At 39.6% G+C, this 18154-nt stretch overlaps 1 protein-coding gene across 19 annotated transcripts in view; it reads left to right on the top strand.

Moving 5' to 3' along the window:
• Ncor1 (nuclear receptor corepressor 1) overlaps positions 1–18154 on the top strand; it is a 194442-nt gene that overhangs the window by 27693 nt on the left and 148595 nt on the right. For all 19 annotated transcript variants that reach the window (XM_045131711.1, XM_045131727.1, XM_045131710.1 and 16 more), the window contains exons 2-4: positions 447–624; positions 3311–3447; positions 10528–10720. In XM_045131711.1, the coding sequence (XP_044987646.1) occupies positions 517–624; positions 3311–3447; positions 10528–10720 (438 nt within the window). In that variant the 5' untranslated portion in view covers positions 447–516. The remainder of the gene's footprint in view (positions 1–446; positions 625–3310; positions 3448–10527; positions 10721–18154) is intronic.

Here is an 18154-nt window from a genome sequence, read left to right as displayed (position 1 = left end):
AATATTTATGAAAGAGAGAGAATTGGCACTCCAGGACCTCCAGCCATTGCAGTTGAACCTCAGCTTGCACATGTGTTGCCCAGTGCATCTGGCGTATGTGGAATCTGGGGAGTTGAGCATGTGTCCTTAGGCAAGCGCCTTAATGGCTAAGCCATCTCGCCAGACTGAAAGTGATCTTAGCTGTTGAGCCATCCCTGAAGCTACATTGATAGGATTTTAATTCAATGTATATAGATAATTATATTGTTAGCTATATGTTGAAATGACCTTTTTCATGAAGGCAAAGACTTTTAAATGTTTACCAAACCTCTCTAATTAAGTAAATAATCAGACAAAAAACTTCTATTGGTAATTGTGGCTTAATTTCTGTTGCTGTAGTTGTAATTTGTTAAAATTACACTTGGTATTTTAGTTCTTATGTATTTTCTTTTCCCTGTCTTGTTTAGGTTGTTTCCTAGAAACATGATTGTTTGTTGGACTTGATCTCACAGCCCAGTGAGGACTTCTTTACTGATAATGTCAAGTTCAGGTTATCCTCCCAACCAAGGAGCTTTCAGCACAGAACAAAGTCGTTATCCTTCCCATTCTGTCCAGTATACCTTTCCCAGCACTCGCCACCAGCAGGTAAGGAACAGATTCTGTGTAAATTGCAAATGTACATTGTGGTTTTTGTTATTTGATTTTGTTTGTTATTAAAAAAAAATTTTTTGGTACTTTTATTTATTTGAGAGTGACAGAGTGAGAAAGAGGCAAATAGAAAGAGAGAATGGGCGCTTCAGGGCCTCCAGCCACTGCAAACGAACTCCGGACGTGCGCCCCCTTGTGCATCTGGTTAACGTGGGTCCTGGGGAATCGAGCCTCGAACCAGGGTCCTTAGGCTTCACAGGCAAGCAATTAACCGCTAAGCCATCTCTCCAGCCCATTGTCTTTGTTTTTTGAAGCAGGGTCTCCTTGTCACCCAGAACAACCTGTAGCTCATTTTGTAGACCAGCCTGGCCTGGAATTCACAGTGATCTTCCTACATGAGCCTCCCTAGTGCTGAAATTAAAGGGGTGCATCACCACATCCAACTCCTGAAGCCAGATGTAGTTGTGCATACTGTAATTCTAATATTTTAATAGCTGAGGCAGGAAGAGTTAAGCATGAATTCAGCTTAGCAACTATCAATGAAACCAGATATGGGATTTCTCAATGGGAAGAATTTAAAGTACAAACCTAATTGCTTTCATAATTACAATTTATATTGTCTGTAATTTTTTTTTTTAATTAGAGAATAAGAGAGAGAAATCTGGGCTTGCCAGGTCATCTTGCTGCTGCAAATGAACTCTAGACATATGTGCCACTTTGTGCAGCTGACTTTACTAGATTACTAGGGAATTGAACCTGAGTTGTCAGGTCTTGTAAGCCAATACTTTTAACTGCTGAGACATCTCGCCAGCCTTCAATTTTCTTTCTCTCTCTCTCAGTTGTTTCAAGGTAGGGTCTTATTCTAGCCCAGCTGTCCTGGAACTCATTCTGTGATCCCAGGCTTGCCTCAAAGTCAAGATAATTCTCCTACCTCTGCCTCCTGAGTGTTGGAATTAAAGGTGTGCACCACCACGCCCTGCTAGATTTTCTATTTTAAAAAGTCATTTTGGTTTTTCGAAGTAGGGTCTTACTTTATCCCAGGTGAGCTGGAATTCATCATGTAGTCATAGGCTGGACTTGAACTCATGGTTATCCTACTACCTTGGCCTCCCAGGTGCTGAAATTAGAGGCATGCACCACTAAGCCTGCTTAAAAGTTATTTGAATCAATTTTATTGTTTAAGATTTCAGGTTTATGACATAAACTGTTAAAACATTATTTTTTCATTTCAATGCTTTTGATATATGTTGGATGTTGTTTTATTGGTAATGTGTGATTTTTTTTCTTTCTAACTTTGTGTATGTGCTGTAACATGAGATGTATGCACATATGTGTGCAGATGCATGTGCCCCATTCATGTATGTGCAGAAACCAATGGAGAACTTCTTTTAGTGTGCTTTTCTGTTTTGTTTTGTTTTGTTTTGTTTTGTGTGTGTGTGTGTGTGTGTGTGTGTGTGTTTCAAGGCAGGGTCTTGCTCTAGCCTAGGCTGACCTGGAATTTACTATGTAGTCTCAGTGTGGCCTGGAACTTACAGCAGTCCTTCTACCTCTGCATCCTGAGTGCTGTGATAAAAAGCGTGTGTCACCATGTCCGGCTTAACTGCGTATTTCTATATGTCTTTTATTTTTCAAAATATTTTATTACTTATATGAGCCGGGAGAGAATGAGGGAATGAGAATAGGCATATCAGGGCCTCCAGCCATTGCAAATGAACTCCAAGAGCATGCGCTATTTTGTACATCTGGCTTAATTGGGAAATTTAATCTGGGTCCTTAGGTTATGCAGGCACGTCTTAACTTGTGCACCATCACACTGGAATGCTTTCTATGATTTGATGATCTTGTAACTAACTTAAGATTTACTTATTGTGAACCATATAAATTGGGAATGACTGTAATATATTATTTGAGAGATCAATAAAATAGAAGTTAAACTTGAAACTTTATTTTGTATTATGTATGGATGTATGTTTTTTTTTTTTGTTTTTTTTTTTTTACAAAATTTGGAATGCTTCATGAATTTCCATGTCATTCTTACCCAGGAGCCATTCTAATACAGTGTTTATATCATTCCAGTTTGGCAGCCCCATATACTAAGTGAACACTTGAATTATATATTTTATTTATTTATTTATTTGTGTGTGTGTGTGTGTGTGTGTGTGTGTGTGTGTGTGTGTATTGAGAGGAGAGAGAGAAAGAATGAATGGGTACGATAGGGCCTCCAGCCACTGCAAATGAACCCCAGACGTATGCACTACCATGTACATTTGGCTTATATGGGCTCTGGAGCATCAACCTGGGTCCTTAGGCTTCACAGGCAAGTGCCTTTACAGCTAAGTCATTGCTCCAGCCTGATTTTTTTTTTTTAAAAAGTGGTAAAGGAATCCACCTCTTTTTAAAAATAGTTTATTTTATTTATTGAAACACCAGGTCCTGTGCATCTGACCTTTTTGGGAATCAACCTGGGTCCTTAGGCTTCACACACAAGTGCCTTAACTGCTAAGCCATCTCTCCAGCACCCAAATTAATTAGAATGTTGATTGTTTTAAACTCATGGGGGAGAAAATTGACTCAGTGATGGACTGAAATGATCATTGCTATTTCTTTCATACTTGATAGCTTCTAACTACTTGATGCTGTCTTTGTTTTAAGTATAGCTAACTCGTGATTATTTTAATTCCAGGAGTTTGCAGTTCCTGACTATCGCTCTTCTCACCTTGAAGTTAGTCAGGCTTCTCAGCTTTTGCAGCAGCAGCAGCAGCAACAGCAACTTCGAAGACGACCTTCCTTGCTTTCAGAATTTCACCCAGGTTCTGACAGGTAATGGGATTTCTTTTATGTTTCCATTTAGGATTAATTGAATCATTTATTTTATTGTTTTAAATCTTTCAGTAACTAAGCTGTGACTGGTAATTTATAGTTAGTGTTTTGAGCTCTTTTTGGATTAGTTTTCTTAATGGTTAAAAACCTCTTAAAACTTGTTTCCACAGTTTAATATTAATGTTTTAGTAGAAAATGAGGTAGACAGGTTTGCCAAGGTCAGTTGTGTGGCCTTGCCACTTTATATAAACTGTTGATGTTCTTTCTTAATGTAGGTTGCATATTAACACCACATGGAATGACCAGGTCCCATCAAAGAACAGAATCTTTGCCAGGCGTGGTGGTGCACGCCTTTGATCCCAGCTCTTGGGAGGCAGAGGTAGGAGTTTGAACCTGAGACTACATAGTGTTATATATAGGTCAGCAAGACCCTCTCTCGAAAAAATAAATAAAAAATAAAATAAAGAAATAAAAAGGTAAAAGAACGGAATCTTTGTTATTAGTCTAATATTTCTCGAGTGATCCTCATTTACATTTGGGATTGTAGATCATTAATTTAGGCTATTTAAAGTTTGCTTTTCTCACCTGTAACTTGGGATAATGGTAGCATTGTCTTCAAAAGATTGTCAATATTCCATGACGTCATGCAGGCCCTGTACCTACTAGTGGACTCTGTTTCATGGAAACACTGAGAAATGGAAGGGAACACCAGACCTTCTTCTAGCCTTCTCATACATAGACATGTGTTAATGTGCATCAGCACACACATGTTCATATTTCACATACGTACTATACCAACACACACACACACGTGCACATAAACCACACTATCCCACAAAAGAACACAACAATATCAACAAAAGCTGCTTAAGGGCTAGAGAAATGGATTAGTGGTTAAGATGCTTGCCTGCAAAGCCAAAGGACTTTAGGTTTGATTCCCCAGTGCTTACATAAAGCCCAGCGCACAAGGTGGCACATGTATCTGAAGTTCGTTTGCAGTGATTAGAGGCCCTGGCATGCCCATTCTCTGTCCCTCTCTACCTTTCTCTCTCAAATAAATAAATTATACATACATATATATATATATATATATATATATATAAATTTTTTTTTTATAATTTAAAAAGATGTTTAATATGAGGGCCTGGGAAGATGGCTTAGTGGATAAAACACTTGTCTTGTGACTGTGTGAGGATCAGAGTCAGAGCCCTAGCACCCATATAAATGTCAAGTGGATGTGGTGGCTTACCTCTAATCCCAGGACTGGCAAAGTGGAGATAGGAGATTGTTGAGGTAGTATGGCTGGCTAGAGTAGGGAAATTAGTGAGCAAATAAATGTAACATGTTAGATAACACATGGAGATAACACAGAAGATAATAAACTGGAACAAATTCACATCCATTGTCATTTTTTAATTTTTAAATATATTTTTATTTATTGAGAGACAGACAGATAGAGATAGTGGCCTCCAGCCACTGCAGATGAACTCCAGATGCATGTGCCTCCTTGTACATCTGGCAGTCCTTGGGAGTTGAACCTGAGTCCTTTGGCTTTGCAGGCAAACGCCTTAATGGCTAAGCCATCTCTCAAGCACGCCGTTGTCATTTTTTAAATTGTAAGAACAGCTAGAATGTATTTTAGCAAGATTTCCAAATACAGTACAACTTTATTACCTGTATTTTTAGTTTTTGACATTAGCCTTTTGCACTTATTCATCCTACATGTCTGCTATTTTGTATGTTTTGCCTATTTTGCTTTCTGTCTTTATAATTCACTGTTTTTTCTTTTTGTTTATTATTTATTTATTTATTTGAGAGTGACAGAGAGAGAATGGGTGTGCCAGGGCCTCCAGCCACTACAAATGAACTCCAGACGTGTGCACCCCCTTGTGCTTTTGGCTAATGTGGGTCCTGGGGAAACTGAGCCTCCAACCAGGGTCCTTAGGCTTCACAGGCAAGCGCTTAACCGCTGCTAAGCCATCTCTTCAGCCATGACTTTTTTTTTTAATACATAGTTTTAATATTTTATTTATTTATTTGAGAGAGAAAGAGGTAGAGAGTGAGAGAGAATGGGTGTACCAGGGCCTCTAGCCACTGCAAACGAACTCCAGATGCATGCCCCTCCCATGCATCTGGTTCACGTGGGTCCTGGAGAATCAAACCAGTCCTTAGGCTTCACAGGCAAACACCTTAACAGCTAAGCCATCTCTCCAGCCCAACTTTTTTTAAAAAATACTATATGTAAGTCTATGTCTTGTTTATTTCAACTAGTACATGTCCTCCAAGCACAATGATGATTTGGTTAAGGCAAGAGCTTATTATTTACTTATTTGTGTATGTATGTGTCATGTGTGTGCATGTATGTATGTTCTTATGTGTGCAGATGCACATGTATGTTGGGCTGTGTGTGTGTGTATTTGCCAAAGGTCAACATTTGGATTCTCCCTCAGTTGCTCTTCACTGTATTCTTTGAGGCAAGGTCTCTCCCTGGATCTAGAGCTTATGGATTCTGCTAAAGTACATAGCTAGTGAGCCCCAGGAATTCTTTCTCTTCCTCTTCAACACTGGGACCACAGGCTTATGCCATATCATGCCCAACATTTTCCGTGGGGATCTAAACTCAGGTACTCATGTTTGTGTGAGAAGCACTTTACCAACTGAGCCATATCCCCAGCCCACCCCCTTATTTTAGAGTAATGTTCCTGTGTGTTATTACACACTGCAGTTTGTTCATTTGCCCCATGAGCATATTTGATAATGCTTATATGCCATGACTATTGGAAACAATGCTGCACTGAGTATGAAAGTGCCTATCTCATTCCTTTATTTTGGGTCAAATCCTCCATATTCTTTTCCATAAGGACTATACTAATTACACTCACCAGCAGTGTACAGTGGTCACTCTTCTCTCTCTGCATCCTTGTCCATATTTGTTATCGTTTGTCATCTTTTTTGTTTTTTGAGGCAAGCCCAACAAACTGCCTGCTTTCCTTCCTGCCTGCCTGCTTGCTTCCTTCCTTCCTTCCTTCCTTTTTCTTTTTTGTTTTCTGGTTTTTTTAATGCAAGAGAGAGAAAATTGATGTTCTAAGGCCTCCAGCCACTGCAGTTGAACTCCAAACACATGTGTGTCCTTGTGTGCATGAGCAACCTTGCATGCTTGTGTCACTATGAGTCTGGCTAATGCAGATCTGGAGAGTCAAATGTGATTCCTTAGGCTTTGCAGGCAAGTGCCTTAACTGCTAAGCCATCTCTCCAGACCGTCTTTTATCTTTCTGGTAGTAGCAGTCTTAATGAGAGGTTCATTGAAAGTGAAATCTTAGTGTTTTTCTTTTTTTCTCTTTCTCTTTCTTATGTAAAAAAAAAATACTTTTAGTTATAATTTTGAGAGAGAAGAGAGACTATGAATGGGTACACCAGGGCTTCTTCCCACTCCAAATGAACTCCAAATGCATGTGCCACTGTGTATATCTGGCTTTATATGATTATTAGGGTATTGAACTTGGGTCCTTGAGCTTTACAGGCAAGTGCCTTAACTGCTGAGCCATCTCTCCAGCCCTCCTATTCCCTTCCTTCTCTTCCCCTCCCTTTCTTTCTTCTCCTCCCTTTATCCCTCCCTTCTTTTTCTGCCTGGGTTTTACTATAGCCCAGGCTGGCTTGGAACTAATCCTTTACTCCAGTGATCTTGTTGCTTCAGTCTTCTGAGTGATGTGATTAATATGTGAACCATTGAAGGTACATTAAAGATACAGCTTTGTTTTAACGGGGAGGGGGCCATGTATTCTCCAAGATATGTATATTTTCACAATAAAAACACCAACTTTCTTCAAAATTTTTAATTGTTAAAAAATATTTTGAGGGCTGGAGAGATGGCTTAGCGGTTAAGCGCTTGCCTGTGAAGCCTAAGGACCCCGGTTCGAGGCTGGATTCCCCAGGTCCCACGTTAGCCAGATGCACAAGGGGGCGCACGCATCTGGAGTTTGTTTGCAGTGGCTGGAAGCCCTGGCGTGCCCATTCTCTCTCTATCTATCTGACTCTTTCTCTGTCTGTCACTCTCAAATAAATAAAATAAACAAAAAATTAAAAAAAAAATATTTTGAGTCAAGGAGGCTCTTAAAAAGTTTCTTCCAAAGAACCAAGACACACTCAGGTTAATGACATTTAATTCTTCCTGATAAATGTACTGGAGTTTTTTCTACCACATTGCATTAAATAAACTTTATTTTAAAAATATGTGAACTACCAATGACTGGTTTTATTTTCTTTTTCACATTGTTCAGTGTTGGCCTCTAGAATACAGCTGACTTTTGGTACTGATTTGCTGCATTTGTTCTATAGCTTCTTCTGGGTTTTAATCCAGTGTTATTGTGACAAAATCCCTGTGGTAATCAACTTAAAATGAGGAAAGGTTTATTTTGACATATAGTTTGACTTCTTGGTTGGTTGCCTCTGTGATCGTTTTGTTCATGTGTGTAGGCAGAAGATGGTGGCATGTAATATGCTACCACATGTTCATCTCATGGCATCCAAGAGCGAAATGAGACAGGCAGGTGCTAGGATCATACCCCTCTTAATATTGCCCCTCCCCATGACTCAGTTTCTTCACATCTCAAAAGCAAGCAAACAAACAAAAGCACAAAGAACAGAATTATATGTGATTGTGATTTAACAGTGTTTGTTGCTTTTTTTTTTTTTTGACACAAGGTCTAATTCTCACCCAAACTGACCCAAGCTCACTCACAGCAATCCTGCTACATCAGCCTCCAGAGTGCTGCAATTAATGACATGTGCCACTGTGCCTGGCATTTTAACATTTTTATTTATTTATTTATGAGAAATACAGAAAAAATGGGTGCACCAGGACCTCTACCCATTTGCAAACAAACTCTAGAGGTATACACTATCTTTTGCATCTGGTTTATATCGGTTCTGTGAAGTCAAACCTAGTTCCTTAGGCTTTGCAAGTAAGTGCCTTAACCACTAAGCCATCTCTCCAGGCTGATTTTAATGGTTTTTAAAGTATAATTTTAGGGGTAGGGAGATGGCCCAGTGGATAAAGTGCTTAAGCCTGAGTACCTGAAATCAGTTCCCCAGAAACCAAGTTCTGGAGGATGTAGTTGGTATCTGTAATTTAAATAATAAAAACAAAAAAGATCAGATGGGAGTTGGCTTTAAAATGTCAGGCTTGATTCCCCAAGACCCACGTAAGCCAGATGCACAAGATGGCACATACATCTGAGTTCATTTGCAGTGGCTGGAGGCTCTGGCATCCCCATTCTCTCTCCCTGCCTCTTTTTCTGTCTGTCTGTTGCTCTTAACTAAACAGAAATTTAAAATATCAGGTATGGTGGCTCATGCATATAATCCCAGCATTAAAGAGGCTGAGGGATGAAGATCCCACTGAATTAGAGGCTGGGACTACAGAGTTCCAATTTGGCCTGGCACTATTGTGAGATCTTGTCTCAATAAAGCAGCAAAAATTATTACCTTTTTTTTTTTTTTTTTTTTTTTTTTTTGAGGCAGGATCTTACTTGGCCGAGGCTGACCTGTTACTCATTCTGTAGTCCTAGGCTGGCCTCAAACTCACTGTGGTTCTCTTGCCTTAGCCTCCTGAGTATTGGGACTAAAATGTGTACTTCTAACTTTATTTTATTTATTTATTTGTAAGGAGAGAGAGAGTGCACGAGCACATGAGTGTTCAAATGTCTCTAGCCACTGAAAATGAGCTCCAGATTAGTACACCACCTTTTGCATTTGGCTTTACATAGGTACTGGGGTATTAAACCTGGGTTATTAGGCCTTGTAGGCAAGTCCCTAAGCTGAGTCATCTCTCCAGCCCTATTTTATTTTAACTTTTTTTTTTTTTTTTTTTTTTTTGGTTTTTTGAGGTAGGGCTTCACTCTGGAATTTAGGCTGACCTGGAATTCACTATGTAGTCTCAAGGTGGCCTCAAACTCATGATGATCCTCCTACCTCTGCCTCCCAAGTACTGGGATTAAAGGTGTGCACCACCATGCCTGGATGTTTTAACTTTTTACTGACAGTTTTCATACATATATACAAAGTAGCCTGATCATAATCTCCGACCACCCTCCCTTTTCATCTTCCTTCACCCCTCACTCAACCTCTCTCTCTCTGAGCGATCTCCTAGCTTTTAATATTTTATGGCTCTTCAGTAACTTGATTTTTTTTAACCAATCAACATCTTTTGTTAGACCGTTTTTCTTTTTTATTTTATGAGATAGGGAAAGGGAGGGAGGGAGACAGTTGGCGGGCAAAGCCCTCCAGACACTGCAGATGAATCGAGACGTGTGCCATCTTGTGTGCATGTGCGACCTTGTGCTAGCATCACCTAGTTACATGGGATCTCGAGAGTCAAACATGGGTCCTTAGGCTTTGTAGGCAAGTGCCTTAACTGCTAAGCCATCTCTCCAGCCCTTGTTAAACCTTTTATTTCTGTACTGGTTTACCATTTTCCTCTTCCTTTGTCCCCCCTCCGAAGTGTATCTCATGCTAATCCAGTCTAACTTGTAACTCACTTTATAGTCCCAGGATGGCTTTGAACTCGTGGTGATCCTCCCACCTCTGCCTCCTAAGTGCTGGGATTAAAGGTGTGCACAGTCGTGCTTTCCTTTGTAAAGAAAATTTTTTGGGCTGGAGAAATGGCTTAGCATTGAAGACACTTGCCTACAAAGCAAAAGGATCCAGGTTTGATTCTCCAGGTCCCACGTAAGCCAGATACTCACAGTGGCACATGCATCTGGAGTTGTTTGCAGTGACTAGAGGCTCTGGCATGCCCATTGTCTCTCTCTCTGTCTCTAATAATAAAAAAATAAATCTTTAAAGAAAAATTTTTATTAGAATTTTCGGAGCTGCAGTGGTTAAAGGTGCTTGATTGCAAAGCCTGGTGGCCCGGTTCTTCTTCCCCAGTACCCGTGTATAGAATTTTAGAAGTATTCATCTAAGGAATACATTACTTGGGGATAGATGGAGGAGGCAGGAGCTCATTTTGAAAGAAGTATGACCTTTTCAGTGCTTCCAAAATCGAACTGCAATTAAAAAAATATTTTTTGGTACATCTAGGCCTCAAGAAAGGCGAACGGGATATGAACAGTTTCACCCAGGCCCATCACCAGTGGATCACGAGTCCTTGGACTCCAAGCGACCACGTCTGGAACAGGTTTCTGACTCTCATTTTCAGCGTGTCAGTGCTGCTGTTTTGCCTTTAGTACATGCACTGCCAGAAGGGCTGAGGTCGTCTACAGACGCCAAGAAGGTAGATGCTTGTTCTCTTGCTCTGTGGAACATAGATGTGTAATACTGCTGTGACCATTTACACCAGACTCTCTGAAGGTTATTGAGGTGGGATAGTCAAAATTTTTATCAAGCAAACTATTAACCAAAGGTTTAATCTCCAGACAGTAGTAGCTTGACTGTGAGAATAGTCTGAGAAGTATCAGTAAAGGTCAATTTTGATTGTCTAATTCTCATGTAAATGCTTATTCACCATAATGTCAGATTTAACTTTATAATTTTTACATAGAAAACAACTATCCCTAATTTATATAAGTATTACATACTTGGAGAAAATTTAGAAATTTGGAAAGTACAGTGGTTTGATTTGGTGGCTTATGTCTGTAGTCCCTGCATTTAGTTGGCAGAGGTGGGAAGATTTTCCTATTAGCCCAGCCTAGATTATACAGTGAATTCCAGGTCATCCTAGAACTTTTTTTTACTTTGTCTCCAAACTCTACAGAAAAGGGGCCCCACCTCAGTTGGTAAAGTGCTTTCTAGCATGCAGAAGGCCCAGAGTTCAGTTGTGTGAGTACTTCATAAACAGCATGGTGGTATTCTCAAACTGAGAGTCAGGGGGATCAGAAATTCAAGTGAATTTGAGACCAGCCTATCCAGTCTAGGGGAGGAGTATTTAGGGAAGAGGAGAGAGAGGGAAGAAAATGACAGAGGAAGAAATGACCTATAATTCTATAAACCCTTGTACACATCCAATGTAAAATATGTATACATTATGGAATGATTAAATCAAGCTAATTAACGTACCCATCACTTCATGGTATATTAAGAACATTTAAAATCTAGCATTTTTCAAGTATGTAATTCATTATTTTTATAATCGTACCATCAAGCAGGGTCTTACTCTAGCCTGGGCTAACCTGGAATTTATTCTGTAGTCTCTAGTTGGCTGTGAGCTCTTCCTACCTCATTCTCCAAGTGCTTGGACTAAAGACATGTGCCACCATGCCTAGGATTTTTTGTTTGTTTGTTTGGAATCAGGGTTTCCTGCAGTCCAGGCTTGCCTGGACCTCATTATATAGCTGAGGCTGACCTTGAATTGTATTTTGTGTGTGTGTGTGTGTGTGTGTGTTAGGTGTCTTTGTCAGTTGCTCCATACATTATGGTTCTGTGAGGCAGTCTTGCACTAACCCTACAGTTTAGATATTCAGTTATACTCTCTAGCTAGCAAGCAAACAAGCCCTAGAGGTTCTCCTGTCTTTGCTTTCCCAAGGTTTGGATTTCAGGATTATAGGTGTTGGCTTCCCAAGTCCTGGAATTACTGGTATGTGCTGCAGCTTTTACATGTTCCTGAGGGTCCAAGGTCTTCATGCTTGTATGGCAACCACTTTACCTACCAAGCATCTCCCCAGTCCCTTAACTACTTTCATTATTTACTATATTTGTGATGTTTTAAATAATGAATATTATGAATTGATGAGAGTTGTTTTAAAACCAAATCATGTTTCTTTTCTTTACCTTCTTTCTTTTTACATTTTTATTATTTATTTATATGCAGTGAGAACAAGGTACGCAAGGACCTAGTGTCGTTGCAAATGAACTCTCAGTGCATGTGCTCCTTTATGTGGGTAGTGGGGAAGCAGCCTTTAACTGCTGAGCCATTTCCCCAGCCCTTCGTTTCCTTTGTTTTCTTCATTTCCTTCCTTCCTTCCTTCTTCCCTCTCTCCCTCCTTTTCTTTGTTTCTTTTTTTTTCCCCTGAGGTAGGGTTTCACTGTAGCTCAGGCTGACCTGTAATTCAGTATGTAGTCTCAGGGTGGCCTTGAACTCTCAGCAGTCCACCTACCTCTGCCTTGCAAGAGCTGGTATTAAAGGTGTGTGCCACCACACTCGGCTTTCATTACCTTTCTTTAGTGAACGGTGTATGTGTTTTGTTAATTTTTTTCAGTATTCTTTGTCTTAATTTTTTATTTTTGCACGTCCTTAATTAGAGTGTATGGAGTGATATATTACGGTGTGGTATATGAACATGTGTGTGCTTCTAGAGGAGAAAGTCCAGTGCAGGTTTTTTTATTGCTCATCTGTGAGTCCCATTACTTCTTTAGTCTTAATCCCTCAGACTCCCACCCTGTGATTAGGATCATAAATATGCGTAGCCACACCCATGGGTTTTTTTTTTTAGATTTGTTTTTATTTATTAGAGAGACAGAGAAAGAATGGGCATGCCAGGGCCTCCAGCCACTGCAAAAAACTCCAGATGCATGCACCCTCTTGTGCATCTGGCTTATTGTGGGACCTGGAAAATCGAATCTGGGTCCGTAGGCTTTGCAGGCATGTGCCTTAACCACTAAGCCATCTCTCCAGCCCCACACTCAGGTTTTTATGAGCCTTTCTGGGGAGTTGAACTTGGGTGGTCTTAGACCCTCCCATGCTGTTGGGACCAGGCTCTTAACCCATAAGCAATCTCCCCTGCCTTGTCTTAATTCCTTACCCCACACTCAGGCAGGATCTTACTTTAGCCCAGTGTAGTCTAGAGATTACTCTGTAGCCCGAGGCTGGCCTTAGCTTCAAAGTGATCTTCCTACCTCAGCTCCCAGAATGCTGGGATTTAAAGATGAGAGCCATGATGCCTGGTTATAATTTATTTCAGTGAGACAGACAGACAAAGGCAGGTAGAGAGAGGAAATATGGGCGTGCCAGGGCCTCCTGCTATAGCAAACCAACTCCAGATGTATGCACTGCTTTGTGCAGCTGGCTTTATATGGGTACTAGGTAATTGAACTGGCCGTCAGGCTTTGCAAGCAAACATCTTTAACCACTGACTATCTCTCTAGCCCCAGCTTTAACTTTTTTTTTTTAATAGATAGTAATATTTAAAGTGTTTCTGACATCATATCTTCTTCCCATAAACTCATTTACTTTTACGACTGTTCTTTGTATCTGACTTACTAGCCAGGGCTTTCTAAACTTTTTTCACTTGCAGCTACTTTTCATCTCAGAAATTTTTACAGCCATTATATAAAACAGGCATATAAGTCAAACATTTACTAGTAATAAATCATGAATTTAGTTTTTAAAACTTCTTTGATATACATTGAACTATATGTTTTTTGAAGATCAAGGAAAATTTATATACTAATGAAATGAATGTACTTGTTTGTTTTTACTTAAAAAACTAAATCTTGGCTGAATACTTAATCTACAGGACAGAATCTATTGGGCTATTCAAAGAACAATTTCTTAAAATATTTACTTATTTATTTATGAGAAAAAGAGACAGAGAATGGGTGGGCCAGGTCCTCTAGCTACTGCAAGTGAATTCCAGACACATATGCTGCCTATGCATCAGGTTTTACATGGGTAAAACCCAGGACCTCAGGCTTTCCAGGCAAGCACCTTAACTCCTGAGCCATCTCTGTAGCCCTCAGTGAACAATTTTTAAAATCAATTATTTGATGCTGAAGAATGATAGTAGGAAAATACTCATTCTTTGTAATTTAAACATTATATTTCTATATGTGAAGAAAACTTTGTATGTATAGTAAAAATACTGGAATTTTAAACAAAATAGCCTTGAAGCCCAGGCAGTCTTTATTGTTGTTGTCTGGTCAGGTGGCAGAACCAAGGCTTCAGAGATGGGTAATGCAAACAGGTCAGAAATGCCATAGACACAGCATATATTTTGAAATAATTTTTGGTCATTTTCTATTCAGAAAAGTTTTAATATGGCCACTTTTTTTTTTTTTTACAACTCCCAAATTGAATTATAAAACTTAATGGGATTGTGATCCCCAGTTCAAGAAGGTGGGATATAAATAAGTACATATACTTTTCATTGATTTATTTTTTTTTTTAGGCTACAAAAATAATTTAAATGCTAGTAAATATGTTTCTAATTATTTTTGAGTAGTTCAGTCAGAAACAAAATAAGGCAATGCTGGATATATAAAGAGAAAAGCTGGACAGGTGGTACACACCTTCAATCCCAGCACTTGGGAGTCAGAGATAGGAGGATCAGAATAAGTTCGAGGCCACCCTGAGACTACATAGTGAATTCCGAATAATCCAGAGCTGGAGTGAGACCCTACCTTTAAAAACCAAAAAAAAAAAAAAAAAAAAAAAAGAGAGAGAGAGAGAAGCAAACATAGCAACTGAATCTACATAAATTATAAAGAAGTATGTGTTGCACTGCTTTTTTGGTTTTTTTTTTTTTTTTTGAAATATTTTCATTTATGGGCTGGAGAGATGGCTCATCGGTTAAGGTAAACAAAGTCCTGCAAGACCTAATGACTGGAGGTTGAGTACCCAGTAACTACATAAAGGCAGCTTCACAAAGTGGCACATGTATCTGGAGTTCATTTAAAGTGGCTGGAGGCCCAGGTCTGCCCATTTTCTATGTCTGTCTCTCTTCTCTCTATCTCTGCTTGCAAATAAAAACATTTTTATAATATGTTAAAATATATTTGTGACAGAAACAGACAGACAAACAGACACAGAGTATAGCTATGCCAGGACCTCTTACTGTTGTAAATGAACTCCAGATGCTTGCAGCATTTTGTGCAGATGGCTTTATGTGGGTCCTGAGAATTGAACCCAAGCAAGCTTTACAGGCCAGTACTTTTAATTGCTGTACCATTTCTCCAGCCCTTTTTGTCTAATTTCTCTATAAATAGTCAAAATAATAAATCACGTAATAAATGACAGTAAAAGCTCTGTGTGAAAATGGTCAAGCTTCTGGGGGCTTTTGGCTTTGCTACATATTGTCACACCATGTGAAATATCAGCATTATAGTCTCTAGGGTTTACAAGAAATATTTTCACAACTCCCTCCCCCTTTCTTTTTGGTTTGTCAAGGTAAGGTGTTGCTCCAGCCCAGGCTGACTTGAATTCACTATGTAGTCTCAGGGTGGCCTCAAACTCATTGCAATCCTCTTACCTTGCTTACCAAGTACTGGGATTAAAGGGATGGGCTACCATGACTAGCTGCCCCCTTCCCCCCAGGTAGGGTTACACTCTAGTCCAGGCTGACCTGGAATTTGCTATGTAGTCTCAGAATGGCCTGGAATTCATGGTGATCCTCCTACCTCTGCCTCCCAAGTACTGGGATTAAAGGTGCATACCACCACCATGTCAGCTTTTGCTAGCATTTATTTATTCATTTATTTGTTTTTGGTTTTTCATGATAGGGTTTCACTCTAGCCCAGGCTGATCTGGAATTCACTATGTAGTTTCAGGACGACCTCGAACTCATGGCGATTCTGCTACCTCTGCGTGCACCACCACTTGGCTTGCAAGCATTTTTAAAATAGTTTATCTGAGCAGGGAGATGATTCAGTAATTAAGACACTTGCTTGTAAAACCTGACAGCCCCAGTTCACTTCTCCAGTACCCACATGAAGCTAAGACACATGAAGTGACACTTGTCTGGAGTTTGCATGGTGTTTGTTTACAGCGGTATGCCTTTTCTTTCTCTTGTCATGTCTTCAGCTCTACAATAAATATTTTGCTATGTAAAAAGGAACAAACTTAAAATGCAACAAATAGTGGTCTTTCAAGGCTAAACAAATAAATGTAACCTAGCTCTAGAAGTTTTTTTCTTTTTTTTAAATAGTAGAAAGGGACCTTAAAACTCATTTATTAAACTGTGGCATTTAAAATCATCATGTGGCTTATTTTTATTTTATGTTGAGAAAGGAGATGTTGGGAAAAAATTAAGGGATCTATGCCTTGCTTCTGGAGTTGGAATGAAAATGCAAACCCCAAACCCTATGTCATTACTCCTGCCCTTCCTTTACTCCCTCCTCGGGTTTTCCTTCCTCCCTTTTTTATTATTGTTCGATTTGCCTGTGTGAACCAGTTAACTACTATATTAGTTACTACCTCATTATGGTGAACAAATTACCTGACCAGAAGCAAGCTTAGGAATGAAAGGGGTTTATTTTGGCTTATAGTTTTGAAGAATACACTCCATCATGGTGGCAAGGCCATAGCAATCTAGAACAAAAAGCCTAGCTAGTCACATGGTCAGTAAGCAGGGGATGAAAAGGAAGTGAGGCTGAGCTATTATTAAACTTCTGGGCTTGCCCTCAGTGACATACTTCTTCCACCAAGGACTCTTAAAGGTTCCATAGCCTTCTCAAAGTGCTACTAGTTTGGACCATGTGCCTGTGGATATGTTCAAACCATAAGGCCTATCGTCTCATTACTTACAAATCATTGTTCACATTTTGCTGTTTATTCTTATTTGTGTACATATTTTAACGTGCTCACTTTGGGTATTCTATTCCATGATTTTTTTTTTTTTCGAGGTAGGGTCTCAGTCTGGTCCAGGCTGACCTGGAATTAACTCTGTCATCTCAGGGTGGCCTTGAACTCATGGCGCTCCTTCTACCTCTGCCTCCTGAGTGCTGGGATTAAAGGCGTGCACCACCACGCCTGACACCATGATATTTTTTTAAGATCTATTTTTATTTATTTATTTTTGTTAGAGACAGATTAAGAGAGAGAGAGAATGGGCACTCCAGGGCCTCTAGCCACTGCAAACGAACTCCAGATGCATGGGCCACCACATGCATCTGGCTTACGTTGGATCTGGAGAATTGAACCTGGGTCCTTAGGCGTTGCAGGCATGTGCCTTAACCGTTAATCTCTCCCGCCTATTCCATGATAATTTTACTTAAACAGTACTCTTGACCTATCTATCAGAAAATTTACAACTATATTATTAGTGTATTTGATAAATACACTAGTATTTAATAAAATAGTTTTTAGTGAGTTATCGCACATTTAGGTTACCTGTTTGTTCGTAAGTACAACACTGTGACTATATTCTTTAGGTTAGGGTTTTTTTCTATATCCTTATTATTACTGCAAGTTAAAATTCTGTTAGTATAATGAGCCATATATCAGAATTGAAATACTTGTAAAGATTCATTTTTAGAATGTTCTCTAAAGGAATAAAACCAGTTCTTATTCCTAATAGCCATGCTTACATGTCCCACATCTTTCTGTCATTGCTTTGACTTACGCCAGTTTAGTAACATTTGACTTTGTGTGTGTGTGTGTGTGTGAGTGTGTGTGTGTGTGTGTTTTTCTTCATGGTAGGGTTTGACTATAGTCCAGGTTGCTCACTCTATAGTCCCGGGCTGGCCTCCAACTCACAGTGATCCTCCTATTTTGGCCTCCCTAGTGCTGGGATTAAAAGGTGCTCACAACCACCATTCCTGGTAGATTTGACATGGTTTTCACTTGTTTATTATTGGTAATTAATCTCCCTTGTTTTGTGAATGTTGTTCCATAATTGTTCTTTCTGTTTTTTTTAATTTTTTTTCCCCCCAGGTAAGGTCTCACTCTGGTCCAGGCTGACCTGGAATTAACTCTGTAGTCTCAGGGTGGCCTTGAACTCACGCTGATCCTCCTATTTCTGCCTCCCGAGTGCTGGGATTAAAGGCGTGCGCCAAC

This window comes from Jaculus jaculus, chromosome 12, assembly GCF_020740685.1.
Source record: "Jaculus jaculus isolate mJacJac1 chromosome 12, mJacJac1.mat.Y.cur, whole genome shotgun sequence".
Taxonomy (NCBI): domain Eukaryota; kingdom Metazoa; phylum Chordata; class Mammalia; order Rodentia; family Dipodidae; genus Jaculus; species Jaculus jaculus.
This window is presented reverse-complemented; position numbering and strand designations above follow the sequence as displayed.